The sequence below is a fragment of the Asparagus officinalis genome, chromosome 5 (assembly GCF_001876935.1).
Source record: "Asparagus officinalis chromosome 5, Aspof.V1, whole genome shotgun sequence".
Classification (NCBI taxonomy): Eukaryota; Viridiplantae; Streptophyta; class Magnoliopsida; order Asparagales; family Asparagaceae; genus Asparagus; species Asparagus officinalis.
In genome coordinates this window covers 7,577,509-7,596,368 of record NC_033798.1, presented here as the reverse complement: position 1 = coordinate 7,596,368, position 18,860 = coordinate 7,577,509, and the positions used below count along the sequence as shown (strand labels likewise).

Genomic DNA, 18,860 nt, shown 5'->3' with positions numbered 1-18,860 from the left:
GTAAATTAGCAAAATATAGATTCGGGGTTCAATTTACAAGTATGGATAATTTTGGGGGTTAAATATCAATAATAAAGCCTTTAAATAAGTTTGTTTTCAAATCATTGTAAATTTGTGATGACCCTTCATTCCCCATTTGCCTCCTCTGTAGTCTGTAGATACCAGTCGCCATTTCTCAGTGCAATCTTCATTTGTTCAAGGATTTGAAAGGAATTCATCAACTGGTTAGCATTTGTTATCACTCGAGTCTTATCCCTTTGACCTCTCAATAATTTTAATTTGTTGTGGTGGGTGCATATTTTGTAACTTTTGTTGTCATGCAGTGTAGAAATATAAATATAAATATCTTTGTTGATTTGTTGGATGGTGTATTCTCTGAAGAGTCACAACAATTAACGGACCAATTACTGAAAAAATCAGTCTTGTTCATCTGTGTAGCTGTTTATAGAGAAGCACTCTAACGCCTCTCACTTGTTTGTGGAAATGTGTCAATGACCTTGAACTAGAACTAAACTGTTTGAATGATTTGAGTACTGATGGAGAGATTTATCTATTGATTATGTATTTATGTTTCTATGCACCTTATCAAGACAATAATTTTGTGCATTTATGCAATTAATGTGCAGGTCCTGTAGATTAAACAATTAATTCAAATTTCAGGTGACCAAAATTCCTGATCCTCTGAAAAGAAGAATGCACCGATTGAGGGTTGGAAATTTTTTTCAAGCTTTGCCCTCTCCAGCTATGAGACTATTTGTACGAGATTCTTGCAGTAAATTGTTTGTCGGAGGTAAAATTAGTCCTGTTTTATGACATATAGTCTGCTTCTCTCTATTTATTAGCTTCTATATTGTTTTCTTATTTTTAGTTTTATGTGGATTAAGGATAGCCTTTCGGTAAATCCAAAAGGATTAATTGCACATAGACCTCTTATGGTATTGATGTTTTGAACTTGTTCCGTAGTTTTATTTTAGCAGATATATCCCATGGGTTGATTTTTCTCTCCTTTACTCTCAGTGAAATTTTGGCATATATTGCTTCTAGGTGAAGTTAGTGAGGTAAATAATTATTAAAATAAAAAGAATAAAAATCAACCCAGGGATATATCTGCTAAATTGAAGCTACTGGGATAAGTAAGTTCAAGACAACGATACTAAAGGAGGTCTACATGCTATTAACCCAATTAAAGAAAGGATTAGATATCAGAATGGCTCTCCAGTTTCTTCGTTAAAATTGGAAGACCTTCAGTTTCACATAGGATTAATAGTTATGCATTTTTGTATGCCGTTATCATCTAAAAGTTTTCTAAGATCCCATCCAAAAATTTTAAAAAAATGTTTTCCCAGTTGCTTCCAAGTGATATTGGTGATCTAATAGCTGTCATGATTATTCTTGTTGCTGCAGTCTTTCGAGCATCATTTATGCACTCATGATGGAATTGTGTAACTTTAAATTGTTCCAATACTTAGTGATTTTCGTACTAATATCTCACATAGCCTTGTCTAAAAGAGTATTTACATGAGCCATACATTTCTACATGTTCGTAGAACCAGTCATCCAGAACTCTTTCTCATGAATTTTCAAAGTAACTTGAATTGGAGTTAGCTGATCTCAAGTTCAATATTGAATGAATACTGATTAAAAAAACACTTACAGGGTTGTTGTGGTATACTGACTTGCAGGACTTTCATATGACACAAATGAACCTGTTCTAAAAGATGCTTTCAGTGAGCATGGTTCAGTTATGGAAGGTATTCTGACAATTGAACCAATGCTTCTTCATAATAATTGATTACCGAAAGGCTTCACGAGGGATTAAACATTTGCTCATGTGCCAGTTAAAGTGATATGTGATCGAAGGACCGGTAAATCAAAAGGTTACGGCTTTGTCCAATTTTCTTCAGAAAGTGAAGCTGCCACTGCATTTCAGAAGATGGATGGTCAGGTATGCTTATGAGTCATGTGTATGTGTACATAAATGTAGTCTAGATGTGTTTCCAGGGATAATATCTCAATAACAACCACCCCACCTCCAACCCAACCCACGACCCCCCCCCCCCCAAAAGAAGGAGAGAGAGAGAGAGCAAGAGGGTAGGGGTGAGTGGGTGTTTTGCACAAACTACCCAGTTTAATAAATTTTAGAAAACTCTTCACAAAACTTCCTTCAAGGTTTCATGTAGTCTGCACGTGATAAGTTTTGGACAATTTTACCCTTATATACTAAATATCGCTCCTAAATTGCGATTTTCAGGTAGGGGTGGGTAAAAAGTAAAAAATGGTAGTTTATGACTTTTCAATCTAACTGTTAGCGCAATTTGTGAGAACTTCCAATATTTCGAGGGGTTGATGACACTTTTGAGCATTCATTGGGTTTTTCTATGCTATAAAGTTGGGTTTTGTGCAAACCCTTTTAAAATTTAGGCGGCGTTTTGTGAAACATACCCTTTTTATTGTTGTTAAAGTTTCAAATCCGATTCACAATTTTCAGTTGCTGGATGGAAGAAATATACGTGTACACTATGCAAACAGTGGATTAAAAGAAAACTTAATGCTTTAGTGAGCATCTGGCTACTGCAAGTAAGCTTCTGGTGTTTAAATCTAAAAAATTATATTTGTTTCTGTTATTTGTTTCTTTTTTCAAGGCTATTAATATATTGATATGTGACATATGGATTTATTTTATTTGTTTCCGATACAGAGGACTAGATGGAACTCAACTCGAAGTTAAGAGCATGCTTGAAGTCGATTAAATTACTAAAAGACGTGTTTTGAAACTAAGGGTTTCAATAACTGTTTGGTAATCTGCCAGCTGCAGCGACAGAAGGAGTCTGTTTATGATTTTCTCCAAAAATGTTTTTGTTTCGATTGAACTATCTGGCTGAAGTTGAGCTTATGAATCAGTTCTTACCGAGTTACATTGTAATAACCATTTGCTTGTGAAATTGTATTTTTCCATGATGTTTCAGGATCTTTTCACCCGCTTGCATATTTTTCTTTTCAGAATGCATATTGAACTTGTGAAAGAGGTCACGGTTTGCTTAATTATGTCGATTTAATTTCAAATATTTGTTTGCTACAATTGTTATTGAAAATGACTAAACTGTGTGTGGGGCAATGACACTTCAGCAGCAGGTGGCCGACGTTCATTGTGTCCAACAGTTTGGCGCTTGAGGAAGAATTTAATGAGTTCGCTTGAGAGATTAATTGGAGTGGAGGCAGTTTGCTGAGTTTGAAGCAATGCAATGAGAAGGTTGAGCTAATTTGGAGGATTGGGTGTTTTTTGAGGCCATCGAAAACTGTAGTCGAAGAGATTGTGAAGAGGTGGATAGAAAGGGCAGAGAGCATGGTAGAAATGAATGAGCGATACAAGATTGAGAATTTCAAGAATGCGTCGAAGGCTAACACCGTTGATATTAGCTTGAAGTCTGGGGATGAAGGATACGATACTTTTTCGCGAACATGGATGAGGCCGGCCATTTTTTTTGTGTCGAAGTTTTAAAGACTTGAAAAAACCTGATATTGTATCTGCAGGAGATGAAGGGTGTGTCGAAACCGCGATTGAGAGTGAGGTTGCTGAAAATGAAAGCCTGGATGCATGAGCACGAACATCAAAGACGATTGTCTATGCTCATTCTTGCGGTCGGCTTTGTTTTGGTGAGTTTAATTAAATTGAGTTTATGGTATGATTTTAATTTTCAACTACTATGTATCAAGAACTCAGTTTTATAATTTAAAAAAAGTAATAAATAATAAGATTCCAGTTGATATACATTTTGTGAATTTTGTTTGCATGATAAGTGCAAGTGAATGTAAACAGTAGTTTTGTATTTGATCGGTATACAACTTTGTTTTGGTCATTGTTTAAAGACTTAAAATATGTTCATTACATCAGTGTTACCTTTTGTGTTTTGGGGTGGGGATTGCATGAATGATAGTTTGAACTTGCTATAAGTTTTAAAAAGAACTAAAAGATTAAAGCAAGATAATTCAACTGTAATCAGGTAAAATTTGCAACATTTCATAATAAAAAAGTGTCGTCGTCTTTGAAGCAAGCAAAAACAAGAGATTTACTGAGATTCGCCTCTTCGTTCTATTAACATGTAAGCGCTGTTAATGTAATTACTGTTGCATGTGATTGTAGTATTAGTTATTTGGTTTAGTTCCAAAATTTTATAATTTGCAGTTGCAGCAAGTGCAGTTGCAGCTGTCTGTTTTCATGTACGGAATCTTACTCTTGCCATTTGTGTTGCTGCAACTTACATTCAAATTTACGTAAACTGTCGACGGTAAGCAGAGACCCAATAAGGGGCTGTTTGGTTTGGTTTTTTTGAAGTGGAAAACGGGGGAAAGCTGCCAAAGTGTCAGAACTTTGGCAATTTTCTCCCAAAATCGCCAAGCTGCCAAAGTTCTGACACTTTGACAGCTTCCCCTCCTTTCCCCTTCAAAAAAACCGAACCAAACGCGCCCTAACAACCACACCTCTCGCCTGCGATCAAATAACCGGCTGCAACAGACTCAATATCTACAGTAGCAATTGTTGTGGTTGCCACAAACTGAATAGTAACTTGGTGGGAAATACAAAAGAGCTCTTTTTTGTTACGTGAAAGGGGCAACGAGAGTATGTTATGGCAGTAAAATCCATAAATTTGAACAAAATTAAGGCCGCTTGAACTTCTAACTGCATGCCAAAGGATCTCGCAATACTATCTGAATACACAGATGTCTCCCAAGTCATTGTTGTGAGCAAAAATTTGAACCATAGAAGAAATCCCATGAAGCAGAACACCAGATTCTCATGTAAGTTCTATGCAGGCAAATAATATACCGGTAGTAAGTTGACATTATAGGACTTTGGCTGCATTAAACAGCCAAATATTGTACAAAAATAATAAAATTACAATAATATCTCAACCTGTCCAATGTGACTGTCAGGTTCGTTATCTCCCATTTAGTATCAAACAATCCACTCCAATTACAATAAGACCTAACGGATGAGCAATCATTTCCTAACGGATGAGCAATCATTTGTACTGAAAGGAAAGAATAATGCACCAACAGAAGTAACTTTACGGGATATTCTCTGCAGATCTAGGATCTGCAATCTCCACAAATATCAATCTTCCATCAAGAATCTGGCAAACAAGCAAAAAGAATGTAACAGGTGAGCATACTTCAACATGAATATTTAACAACGAAAAATAGAACCAAAAAAGATTGCGTAAAGAATGCATTAACTTTCAAATCAATATTGATATGACGATATTCTTATATTACATAAATGCAGATAATGACAACCACAACATCATTCAAGGTCACTACGATGATAATAAGCATAAAATGTGGGAATCACATACCAATACATGAAGCTGGAAACTGTTGGATCTAGGAATGTGAAGTTACGAAAAAGAGCTTGCATATCAGCTGGCAGCAAACTTGAAGAAAAATGATTAGGTATCTTGATATCTATTATTTATACATGTTGACACAACGAAAAGGATCTTCAGAGAGAGTACTAAAGTACCATCATCTTCTTCTTCATCATCCAAAATAGATGTCTAATGGGGCTAACAGAAAGGTTAAGCAATTTTTATGAAGATAGTTGATCTATGATTAGTCTTCTTCATCTAAAAGAACCAGTCTATCTAAATATCAAGCAAGTAACAAATGACATTCTTCTCGGTAGGGGGCATTAAAGAAAACCACAGCTAACAAATTGGAGATGCCAATAAAAGAGATTAACTCTATGTTGAAAGATACTTATCTAGTGAATACAAATTTTGATGTAGCCAAAACTTCACCCCACATCAAAGACGTATCAGTTGCTATATAAAAGACTAAGAAACTAATTTTATGCTCAAAAATCTGGTGCAAGTCCAGTTAAATCTGATTTTTGGAACTATTTGTATAGATGATCCTCATCAGAAAAGACTGAAAACAATATTCATCTGTTTCCAACTTGTTATGGACCTATATAAACTAGTGCCAAATCCCAAGGTAATGCAAATACAAAAGACCATGGGCTTGTTCAAAAACCATAAGCCAAATGAAGGTAAAGGACCAAAAAAATTAAGAAAGGGTCCAACAATAGCGCGCATCTAACAAAAAACTTCCACTAATCAAGTTTCTCCAGTTTCCTTCTTTTTTCTTTCTTAAATACTAAATGCCTCCTATAAATGCCCCTATCCCTATGCAGATTAAAAATCAGATTCAGTCTCCCCTTGTAAACTCTCTTTAAGCTTGTGCCAAGCTCGTCTAAATGCCATACTAATCCACTTTTTATTTCTGAACATCGCACATTACGAACTAACAATCAAATTTACAGGTCCACAATGTTTTCCATTGGAAATCCAGATTCCAAAATTTGGTTCTCATTCCGCCTACGCCCCAAAATTTACAAATAAAATCAACAAGTGTGAAACAACATATAGTTTGAATAATAATTTGTCCTAGCTTTTCAGTACATACAAAATTCACCAAAATTCAGTGAACAGATAAGTCTCATACCCTTCCATCCATAACTTTCACTGCTTTCCGAGCTTCGTCTTCCGACGAGTAATCAATGAAAGCAAATCCTTTAACCCTCTGGGTCTTCCCATCCCTAATTAACCTAACTGCGCAAAGGCAAACAAACCAAATTAAAAACCACACCACAAATTTTCCAAATTGGGTTGAATCGTCAAAAACCACCTTGCTTAATACTGCCAAATCTTGAAAATAACCTCTTAAGATCCTGTTCAGTAGTGTAAAATGATAGTCCTGCAAATTTAAATAAATTGAAAATTTGCTAATTCCATTAAATGGAGAGGAATTAACAGAGAAGTTTTTCTTACTGCTGATGAATATTTCTGAGTTGAAATTCCTCTTCTGAAGGATTTGCGAAGCTGTTGGGGGAAAAGGCGCCAACCTTTTAATCAGCGGATTTATCCACATCACTCGCTGATGTTTCAAACCCTAAATTCCCAAATTATCTCAAAGAGGAAATGGCGGTGCGGTAGAATAGGAATAAGGCACGAGTTAACAAAAGCTAGCCGTTGTATCTAGCCACGACAAGGCCCTAACTGGGCCTTGGGCTCCTTGCCATCAAGAGGAGAGAGATCTCGTAGTTTAGTACAAATGATTGCTCATCCGTGTTATCGTTAGGTCTTATTGTACAGGCTGAGATATTTTAGAGTTATTTGGAGATTGTACTTAAAATCATACAATTGTACAACAAACGATGGTCAAGTGTATAGTTCTTCTTATGGACGAATTTTCAAAACCAACCTATTTCCACATTTAATCCCAAAAAAAATCTTGTTTTGAGCTTATTTTAAAAAACCGACCTGGTTTCAGCCCTAACGCTGAAACCAGATCGGTTTTTGAAAAAAAAATTCTGAAACTTCACGGGAGTTGAACTCCCGTGAAGTTTAGTAAATTTGCTAAACTTCACAGGAGTTCAACTCCCGTGAAGTTTCATAGTTCAAAAAAAATTTGAACGATGAACTCCCGTGAAGTTTAGCAGCTTTACTAAACTTCACGGGAGTTCAACTCCCGTGAAGTTTCGGAAGCTTTTTCACAAAAACCGACCTGGTTTCAGCGCCAATGCTGAAACCAGATCGGTTTTTGCAAATAAGTTCAAAACAAGTCGTTTTTTATGATTAAATGTTCAAATAGGGTGGTTTTGAAAATTTGTCCTTCTTATTGGATTATCCTCATAAGTTGTACCCAACTTGTCTAGTTGATCCTTCTAATGTGACTAGCAATTTGAAACTTGAACTATGTTAATGATTATTACTATCATCTAGTCATATTCACTAGCAACATAATTTCATCGATTATTTGAATTTAGTGAAGAAAACAAAGCATTTATAATAAGATGCGATAGATTTCCCCTCATCATTTAATGGACTCAACAGGAGTAAATACAAGACTACACTTCTCTATATACTTGGAAAATACATGAAAGTAATCCTAATCATTTTCTGAAAGTAAATGAAAGAAGTAATATGTAACCAAAGATAACAAGAGTGACTGAGCGACTTAAATCAAAATGGTCGCGAAACTAAGTCGATGCAAATTTCACACAATTTGGTTACAAATACAATAGGGGGTAACTTTCCAAGGGCATCTGAAACACAAAAGCACATTATAATCTTTTTTATTATAATATCAATTAACTCTTTAGAATTAATCACAATATCACAATATACTCTTCTTTATTACAGTAACAGCTCACATGTGAACTAAGCTGATTGATTACTGTGCTCTCATCCCAAATTATTATTATCCCCGCAAAAATCAAATCTTTAAACTATGGAAACGAAAAAGATTCAACTTTGTTCCGTTTCTTACTCAAATAAAATGTAAACTAAATTACAAAGGGCAATAACAAGCTTCAGACATCAACATCGACAAGATAAACTCTAAGTCTGGCTAACAAAATCGACAGAAAAATCTAGGGATTGGTAAGAGAAAAGTTTAGAGATCTGACCTTTGAGCGGTGGAAGATCGAGAAGCAAAAACCCTTGCACGCTAAGGGCCTGTTTGGTTCAATAGAGGATAGGAATAGGATTAGGAATCCTATTTTATTTATGGATTCCAACCTAATCCATAAAATTTTTATAGATAAGTTATAGTTTTATGGAATCCTATTTTTTTGGCATTCTATGTTTGTTTCACCTTGTGGATTAGGAATCCAACTTTTATAGAAATGGTCCAATTCCTAATACCATGTTTGCTTCAAAAAAAATCTCTTTTTTGGGAGTAGACACTGTAGCAACAGTTAGTCTTTGTATCAATTCAAAAATCCCTGTAGCAACGGCTAGAAGAGGTCATAAATACCCTTTTTTTGCTGGAATCACTGTAGCAACGGATCAATTTCAGCTTAAAAATCCAGATTTGAAAAAATATGACAGAACACTGTAGCAACGGCTAGAAGAGGGCCATGGTGGCTATAAATTCACCTTGAGGGCTCACAACTAATCCAAGCACTCTCATTTTTAGCATTTATAAAATTCCCATTGTCTTCAATTTGCCAACCCGACATGAAAATGATATCAGAAGAGTGCTGGCAGGATTATGAAGTTTATTGTGACTGCCATCTCAGAACACCGATGAAAGTGTGCAAGAATGGCAAAAATAAGGGTAGGTGTTATTGGGGGTGTGCAAAATTCCCAAATAAAGAATGTAATTTTTTCGAATGGGCTGAAGAAAGAGGAGAGTCATCAAGCAACCAAGGAAGCCAATATGTCCAAGAAAATAGGTACGGAGAAAAATATATTTTGCAATCAAAGAAGCTGAAGAAAGAATTGAGACTTGTCGAAAATCAACTACTAATTTGGAAAATTTCTGCAATTTTCTTAGCAATTTTTTTGTGTTATTTTAATTATTACAAACTTCATGTCATGTAACTGTACTTGCAAGAACTACTGAGGATGTAATGAAAACTGTTGTTTGAACTGGGTACAAATTCTTATTGATATTGTATGGCTCAGTAATAGATCAACTTGTCATCATTGATTGCCCCACCTATAACTTAAACATGTTTATTACAGATTGCATTATAAGGATGAATTGCCTCGCCTAGACATTGTCAATTCAATGTAGGCTGCAATCTCATCCCCTTTTGCCTCATCTGGATATAATAAACGATGTAAGTTAGATTGCATTCTCAGAAAACGTTGATCATCATCATTGCCACATATCAAGTGCAAGGAAAACCACAGGCAAGGCAAACCATAACAGCAAGTAACCCACAGGCAATTAAAACCAAAACAAGCAACAAAAGCTCAAACAAAACAGCACCAACCAGCAAGTAACCCACAACCCCAGCATCAGCCTGAAAAACAAAATGCTCAAAACAAGCACAAACCAACCAGCAGCAGCAGCAAACATGCACAAAGCTCAGAACAGGCACAAACCAGCAACCAGCAGCAGCATGAGCTGCACAAAGCAAGGAATAGGCACAAACCAGCAACCAGCAGCGCATGAGCTGCACAAAGCAACAAACCAGCAACAAACCAACCAGCAGCAGCAGCATGAGCTGCACAAATACCACTTCAGGCACAAACCAACCAGCAGCAGCAGCATGAGCTGCACAAAGCAAAAAACAGGCACAAACCAACCAGCAGCAGCAGCATGAGCTGCACAAAGCAAAAAAACAGGCACAAACCAACCAGCAGCAGCAGCATGAGCTGCACAAAGAAAAAAACAGGCACAAACCAACCAGCAGCAGCAGCATAAGCTGCACAAAGCAAAAAAACAGGCACAAACCAACCAGCAGCAGCAGCATAAGCTGCACAAAGCAAAAAAACAGGCACAAACCAACCAGCAGCAGCAGCATAAGCTGCACAAAGCAAAAAAACAGGCACAAACCAACCAGCAGCAGCAGCATGAGCTGCAAAAGGCAACAAACCAGCAACAAACCAACCAGCAGCAGCAGCTCAAAACAGGCACATAGCAACCAGCAGCAGCAACATGAGCTGCAAAAGGCAATAAACCAGCAACAAACCAACCAAAACCAACCAGCTCATGCTGCAGAAAAAGCTCAAAACAGGCAACCAGCAACCAGCAGCAGCTGCATGAGCTGCAAAGGGAAACAAACCAGCAACAAACCAACCACCAGCAGCAGCAGCATGAGCTGCGCAAACCAACCAGCACCAGCAGCAGCATGAGCTGCTTAAAACAGGCACAAACCAACCAGCAGCAGCAGCAGCATGAGCTGCTTAAAACAGGCAACAAACCAACCAGCAGCAATATGAGCTGCACAAAGCTCAAATCAAAATATACCTGCAACAAAGATTGCAAATATAGCAATTCATCAATCCCACAACGACATAGCTGTTCTTCATAATGAAAATACATATTGCAACATTAATAGTTTGCAATTAACACAACAATATCCATCAAAATATAATCGAAACCCAACAAACTAGCTATCCGGCCAACCTTGGTCGCTAACTAATTTTGTGATGTACCTCTGTTGACCTTCCTTGGATTTTATGAAAAACCTCCTAGCTTCACGTTCATTGTCATATAAATGGTCTAAAACCCTATCGAGGAACTCCTCGGAATATTCAGACCTATGTTCCTTCAACGCTGCAGCCAACTGCTCAGTCCAATGTATAACGTGTTGATTTCTCATTGACCTTAAAGTAAGGAAAATTGTTAAGTTGTATGTATTTAATTTACCTTAAAGTAAGGAAAATAATTTGAGTTGTTTGCAATCTCCTCGGGAACTTCTTTTGGGGCTTGCTTCATGTACCGATCACGTAATCCATTCATTGCTTGCAAGACTTTATTGAAATACCTGCTAACTGTTTCCCCTGATCTTATGAACTCAGTTCTTATTATTCTATTTTTAGTTTTGTGCCCAATAATACTCAGGAACATAGCAAGCTGTTCTTCAACTTGAACGTGTCTTGTATCTTTTAATAAACCGTTTGCTTTCATTACTTCAACAAGTTTAAAAAAGACCCTCGGTCTCATTCTAATATAAGATACGGCGCAGACAGCTGTATTAGCACACATCCTCTTCAATTCTTCCTCATCTTCCATATTCATCTACAACCGTTTTAAAATTATCATACAGTTACAGCTTAAGATGACTACTTATGTCTTGTCAAAATTAAGTAGATAATTGATACAAATATTTATTTCTTTTAAAGCAAGAAAGCTAATTGAAATAAAAATTATTTTAACTAATGTTGCATTCCCTCTCACACAATTATCAACAAGCAAGATAGACCCAAAACAAACAAACTATATGGTTAGATTACTAATAATTTACACACACAAAAAAAAAAGGAAATAAAAGAAAAAAATCATCAATTTCAGTAACCCACAATTTTAACTAATTATTTGAGGACCTTATTTAGATTTATGAAACATTTGTGCAAGAAAGCGAAAATAGAAAAATAAATTCTATTCTATTTTCATGTCGTTTATCTATCTAACAACATAATTCTTGCACATTAACAACAAAATCCAGTACACAAACACCCGCATGAATTGTTTTACTGTAAGATTATGAAATTAATCTCTTAAAACATTGAAATTGCTATCCTATTCTATTTCGTGGTTGTTTCATAATTACAAGTAATTCCTCAAATCACTGGAGAAATAAGTCAAAATAAGAGGGCAAAAATTTTTACCTAGCTGATGAAGTTCCAAAATGCCGACGTCCAAGCAAAAAACCCACCGAGATCAATCAAAACACCGTAGCCAACAATCACAGTCGAAGCAGAACAAGATCGAGAAGGGATCACCAGTTATCGAAGGCAAGAAACCCACCAGCAAGCTCGTTCAAAAACAAAGCTAGGGTTTCGAGTAACAGCCACGACCCAAGGTAGAAGCAGACGAAGCGCGAGAGAGGAGGCGCGAAGAGGAGGGCGATGAGGGGAAGCGAACAGCGATTCCAGATCTTGGGATCGAATTCCTGAAATAGGATTAGGAATCGGCCCTGAAGCTTGGTGTCAGAAATCTCGCCCAAATCCGACGCCTTGCTTCCGATTTGGGTTTCTATAAAAAACCCCAACTGTAGCTACTTTTGGGAAATTGTAATCCCAAAATTTTTGCTGAACCAAACTCCAGAATAGGATTCACAAAGAATCTAAAAATTACCAAATTGCCACTGTCAGACTCCAATTACTAATCCTATTCTATAAACTGGTGAACCAAACAGGCCCTTAAACAAAGAAGAGAATGAGAGAGAGGGAGTTTTCTATTGCTATCGCGCCTCCATTTAAACCGTTAGATTTGATCTAACGGTGGCTATCGCTCTCAGTTGATCCGTTCAATTCCCCTAGTTTCTTTGATTTAGTGGGCTGGGCCTTAGACAATATGGGCCGTAGGCAGTGATTGCGAATATGGAACCTAAAGTGATTTTTCACTGAAAAAGAATTTATGAGGGTCCATTTTGGCACGCCCTATTTTACCCTTTGAATTTTCAGTTGGCCTTTCTAAACCTTTTTTCCTTTTTTTTCCCCTTTTTTCCTTTTCTTTTTGGGAAGAACATATGAGCTATTTTGTTTGTAACTTCCAACCAGCTAGCACTTGATGAAAATTAAACTTGTGAAAGAGGATCAGCATAAAATTTAGTATTTTACTAAAAAAATTAATTAAATTCATTACAGTGTCATTTTAGAGGTTATACACAATAATTTTATTATTATAACATTAATTAATATGTGGATCTCTTGAAGGATCATGCTTGCTTAAATGAATGAGAAAATGTGTGTACACGTATTATCCTAAATATACATATACATTCTCTAAAAAAAAGGTTTCAGGAAAATGAGGTGGGGTGCGAGATATTGGCTCAAGAATTGTATAGTAGTTTAATGACCTCGCTTTCCTAAGTTAGCTTGTTTGTCTTGATCTTTATATTCTATTAGTATTACTTTTTTGTTGCTTACTAGCATAGGAAAATATAAAATTTCATGACTTTATTTATTGGATTGCCAATTGGTTGTTCTATGCTTTTGTGGTGAGTGAACATAATTTTTTTCCTCACCCACATAGAACTCTTTTTGTTATAAGGTTTTTTGAAAGGTTTAGATTTTATTTTTTTAGAAAATGTCTTTCTTTATATTATCCGGTCTTTAATATATCTTGATCGGTGCACCTTGCCCCATTTCTACCCATAATAGGGTCTCGTTGCCCTCATCTCTCTCTCTCTCTCTTAATAATGAAGCTACCGGGAATTAAAAAAACAGTGAGATTCATACTAGAACGTTCCAATCATCTAAATCACCCCCATGCTTAACGTTGCCATTGAAACTTTCTTCTTTTTCTTCTTCTTTTTATTTTTTACCTTGGAAAAAAAAAGTAAAACAATGACGTATGTGCTTCAAAAAAATCTCAAGTCTATTAGAACTGGCGGGTAACAGGTTTTAAAAGGACGTGTTCTCTTTATTGCATTTTTTGATTTTTACTCAAATGCATAGGACTAAGGTAAATAAAGGAATGCCCAGATAAATGATGGGATTTGGATCATGCGTATAGTTCAGTCAACTGACTCCTGGATGCTCCGTTGTAATGATCTGTAAGCACCAACAATTTATATCGTTTAAGTAAAACAAATTAGCCAAAATAATTACAAACAATCTTATGCAAATATTAATTTTTCAGATAGGATAAATAGAGCCAAGCCCAGGCCTTACTCCGCCCTTCTAGTTGGGCCCACTGCAAGAAAAAACTAAGGTCAACCTGAACGAAAACAAGAGAAGAGAGCAACCAATTGTCTACAAAACTATAAAAGACAAGTGGTTCAATTGAAAGCCCAAACTAAGCAAATCGATATGAGAGGAGACAATAGTTGAATTAGATGCATCCAAACTATTTTCTCTGATGATTAGCCAACAAGAGGTAATTAATAGGATGTTACGAGGACCCTAGCGTAAACAAATCTCACAACAAATCGAATAGATGTTCAGAATTTTTTTTTTTTTTTTTAAAGGGGCCCTATAGTTTGTTTTCCTTATCTTCATTAAATGACGAGGACCTCTAGTCAAAGCATATTGAAAGAGAGATGAAACCGAAGTATTTCCAATTAAAGCGAGCTAATTAGTCTCTCTTAACTACACATAGCCATCCCTTTCTTTGCTCTGTAGTCAATCTTCTCACCTAATCACTGCGTCATCATTTTCTTATATATAAAACCTGTATACTATTTATATGCATTTCAATTCATCTCAACATTTAATCACCTTGTGATCCTCAAACTCAAAGTTCTTCCTCTATAAAAGGATCGAGCTCCATTGTGATCATCCCTTGGAACCTGGCCTAGCTTCTCAAATATTTCACCGAGAGGTAAGTTCTCTTATCAAATATCTTCCTTCAAATCCGTTCGAAGCTGTGCACTTTATGAGATCGAGCATTGTAATTATATATTTACAGTGCTGTAAATATATTGCTTGAGCATGATTCGATTCTTCGAGCCAGAGCTTGATCGTTGCTGGTCGGTTTCTGCTCCATCGGATCAGTATCGGTGCTCAAGAACAATGGATGGGTTACTTTCCCCCCTACGCTCCCCCTCTCTTCTTGATAATATGATAGGTATGCTGAACAGAATTTGCAATGTTGTTATTTTAGTTTGCACGCATTTCCTGTAGAATTAATTATGCAAATCTACGTTAATTTCGCAAATAAAGAAAGGTCTAAGGTGCTTTCTGTAAAACTGTTTACCGTGTCAGGGAACAGCACTGAATCTCGAACGAGGAGTTCTAGCGTCGCTTCAGAGCCGGAGAGGCTGTGAGTCGACGGACGTTACTTAATTTCTCTTATCGTGTAAAGCTAAATTTGTAATTGATTTTTAATTTTTTTTGCAAATTTGTCTATTTATTTTCAGAAATAGCTTCCATGCAAAAAACATCCTCAATGACGCATCCCAAGATTGCAAGAGTTTCCATTTTGAATCGAGTTCTCCAGGTTAAGATAATTAACATGTACTTTCAACATAATTAACATTTTCTAATTTTTTTTTTAATTTTTCTGTACATGCATGGTTTCGAATGAACAGGACGAACATTTTTTAGTGTGAACCCTGCGGAATTGAGAGCATCTGGATTCGCTTGCCATCAAGATCAAGTGCGTTCAAAAAAAAAAAAAAAAAATTCAATATTGCATGTTTTCCCTACTATACTTAATTTCCTAATTAGGTTAAAATTTTCTTTTAGGCAATCTTCGAGACAAAGAAGCAAAGAAAACGCTCAACCATCGATCATCAAAGAGAACGCAAGAGATTTAAGTTTGAACACGACAACAAACAACAAGATTTGCGCATGGCTCCTACAATGAAAGTACGATTATATGATTAAGTGTTTTTGTGATTGTTGAAATATTATTCCATGCATATATTTTGATTAATAGTCCCATAATTGTTATTATTTTAATTGATCCTAGGCATCTACTTTGAAGAAGAGCCAGAAGCTAGGGGATAAAATCACGGCTCTACAGCAGCTAGTGTCGCCATTTGGCAAGGTAATTAATTAATTATTGATCATGTACGACTAACACTTAATTAATAATATATTATCAGGATAATTAGGAGACAAACATAAAGACCTTGTTTATTACTTTTGAGATAGAGATGTAAGGTATAAAGTTTACCGACGTCAAATTATAAACTAATTAATGGTTGACGAAATGTTTTGCAGACTGATACGGCATCGGTGCTACAAGAGGCTTGTGCGCAAATCAAAGTTCTTCACGAACAGATTCGGGTATGATTAGCGCGCTTAATTATTATTATTTTTTATAATGCATAATTAAAAATCGTGAGGGTTGACTACGGTGATGTCCGCCTAATAATGCAATGAAAGTTTTGAATCTAACTTTGTTTCCTTGTGCTTTGATTTCTCTTCTTCTGTCGGTGTATGCATAATATAACAGACAAATGTTGTTATCATGAAAATAAAAAACCGAGGTTTGAACTATAAAGAAAAATTGTCAGCTCATTATGCAATCAGAGGGGGACGCCTCACATGTCCCCTCTATCTGTCTCATTTTCGGGTCCATGTAGCAACACTCATAGTTACATACGTGCATATATGCAATTATGATACATATTTAATAAGATCAAACCAACATGTAAATACAATTAAATTTTTTAAAATCATTCTCTTTTTGAGGAAATTAAAATTTGCTCGGTACTAAATCAGGGTTCTACTGACCATTACTAATCGTTATAGGTGTTAAGCTCTCGTTACTTTGGAGCTAAAGCTTCTTATCGCTCTCAGGTACTAAAATTTAATATTACCTTGCAAATCCAAAATCAAAATATTATTTACTTAAATTTGTAATGTTTCTATTTTCATCAAATTTTATCAAACCTTTCGTTATGATTAGCTGGCATTAACCTTAAATGTTTGCTTTATACAGGATAATATTGCAGAAGAGAAGTTTGATCTGAAGAGAAAAGATCTATGTTTAGTTTCGATGTCGTCCATCATGAAACTCTCTGATCAAGAAACAAATCATTGAATCTTAACAAAGAACATCAATAAAAGGTATAATATTTCTATAATCACATAGATTAACCCCGAGATCGATGTCATAGCTACTTAGGGGCTGTTTGTTTGCCTAAGGGGGAAGTAGAAAGTCTGTCAAAACTGACACTTTTAGCAGGTTTTCAACTCATTTCCCTCTCTAAAAGAGGCAATCAAACGCGCCCTTACTGTAATTGCAAGTTAGAAATTTTAGAAATAATATGGGATAGGGATGACCAATAGTTATTTACTCTTTGATGCAGGGGACAGAGAGAGACGGGTGGCCGGTATTATTCCTAATTCAGATCAGAGTTTGAATTGAGCATTATTTTCTTTTCTAAATTTAATGTATTACCAATTACGACATCTTCCATAATTTCCTTATGCGTGATATATTAAGAAGCGTGACATTTGGATCTCTTTCGAACAATTGTTGGTTGTCAAAGTTCTGTTTGTTTTAAAATCAAGTTGTTTTTCTGTACTCGAATTTTGCGACTGTGTCCTAATTAACATTTAAATATTTAGTGACATATTTTGCTCATGGTATGGGATTTTTAAAATTAATTAGCGTTGACGTCAACTAATTTCAATGGATGTGGTCACAATAAGATCGAGCATGCTTTGAGTTGGTAAGATTCTGAACCGGCTGACTAAATTAAGTAGCCAATTAAACAAACATTAGGAAGAGAGTATATATATTTTACTAGCGCATGATCAGAGTTTGGTTTAATGATAAGCGCATGATTTATGGAAAAGTAAGCGACGGTTAGCTGAAAATCCATAAAACTTCATCTCATAATGTACATAACAATCTCATTTATATGAGTTCACAAAGGTTTCTAACTAGATCATATTTATAACCTCCCTGAGTGCGGATTTTGTCCTAGTGGTGTCCCTATACGACTTATTACACTATCTACATCGACAATAATACAAGTCTTATCGCTCTTAGCGGTGCCCTAAATAGTAAACTCAAACACAAGTAAATAAATATGCTTCTCAAGTAGACAGTCCGAGTGATGTCTAGTGACACCACTGGGCACCACGTAGCTCCCGGCGGACTAGCGTTGTCCTCTCAGGTATCACTTTAGTAGTAAACAGATCAATTCCTCAATCACAGTTGCTCAAATGACACTTAAGGTGTTATTTAATAGATTAGAACCAACTCCCAACATGAACCTTAAAAGGCCGTAAAACCCTACCACAATTACAACTATAACAAAAAAAAAAAAAAACTCAAAAGTAACCCAATCAGTCAACCTATAACACGCACGATCCGGCTCCTGCGTATATTTGTGTTATATATCGAACCAAAATTGCATGTAGAACACTCGTGTGAAGTCAGCGTCCAATTCCAAGATCCCTCGATGTAGAGGCTGTTTGGGCCGACATCGCGCGTCTGCGAAAAGATTTTTTTGCCGCACGCCACGAATCTTGAAGACTCACCTAAAGCCGCCATCAGTTTGCAACAAGCGGCGAACCAACTTCCGGCCCAAACGTTTGCCCATAAAGATCGACCGCTCATACCCCCGCCATGCCAATCGCTCACCGTCCATTTCTAACCCACTCGCCCGTAACGCGAGTACCACAAGCCGTAAAGCAAACCTCCACGTCATCGATCCCGCATCTTGCCGCTGCTCGGCCGCATCATACTCCGATTGCCCCGACTCCCCTATTTAATTCCCAAACCGCCCCCATCTGCGCCATCGCTCAGCAGGCGTCCTTCGCACCCGCTGGAAGAAAAATCGCGCCAGATCTGCAAACCCTTACAAAAAAAAAAAATAAACCACCCAAATGGCGGCCCAAGGCGAGAAAGAGGCCCGCGAGAAAAAAGGCGAAGCCCGCCGGCTGAGCAGCCGGACGATGCCGAAGATGGAGCCCAAGGCGGAGAGA

The 18,860-nt window shown here is 36.5% G+C and overlaps 3 protein-coding genes across 4 annotated transcripts; 2 read left to right on the top strand and 1 right to left on the bottom strand.

The window, feature by feature from the left end:
- On the top strand, positions 1 to 2,970 carry LOC109843917 (glycine-rich RNA-binding protein 2, mitochondrial-like). 2 transcript variants are annotated; one of them, XM_020412897.1, is made up of 6 exons: positions 1 to 224; positions 661 to 790; positions 1,683 to 1,751; positions 1,839 to 1,945; positions 2,489 to 2,577; positions 2,699 to 2,970. In XM_020412897.1, the coding sequence occupies exons 2-5, from the start codon at positions 694 to 696 to the stop codon at positions 2,555 to 2,557; spliced, it is 342 nt and encodes a 113-aa protein (XP_020268486.1). In that variant the 5' UTR covers positions 1 to 224; positions 661 to 693; the 3' UTR covers positions 2,558 to 2,577; positions 2,699 to 2,970. The 2 variants fall into 2 exon arrangements, with proteins under 2 accessions (XP_020268486.1, XP_020268485.1); XM_020412896.1 differs by having other exon boundaries at positions 627 to 790.
- On the bottom strand, positions 4,774 to 8,509 carry LOC109843050 (glycine-rich RNA-binding protein 4, mitochondrial-like). Its single transcript, XM_020411982.1, has 5 exons — positions 8,471 to 8,509; positions 6,831 to 6,951; positions 6,688 to 6,756; positions 6,505 to 6,611; positions 4,774 to 5,132 (listed from the first exon to the last, which is right to left on the bottom strand). Exons 2-5 carry the CDS (start codon positions 6,928 to 6,930, stop codon positions 5,067 to 5,069), a joined length of 342 nt encoding a protein of 113 aa, XP_020267571.1. The 5' UTR covers positions 6,931 to 6,951; positions 8,471 to 8,509; the 3' UTR covers positions 4,774 to 5,066.
- LOC109841470 (transcription factor bHLH112-like) lies at positions 14,901 to 17,372 on the top strand. The gene is made up of 10 exons (XM_020410437.1): positions 14,901 to 14,989; positions 15,073 to 15,231; positions 15,329 to 15,408; positions 15,500 to 15,567; positions 15,657 to 15,779; positions 15,883 to 15,960; positions 16,137 to 16,202; positions 16,671 to 16,718; positions 16,861 to 16,988; positions 17,231 to 17,372. The coding sequence occupies exons 1-9, from the start codon at positions 14,901 to 14,903 to the stop codon at positions 16,960 to 16,962; spliced, it is 813 nt and encodes a 270-aa protein (XP_020266026.1). The 3' UTR covers positions 16,963 to 16,988; positions 17,231 to 17,372.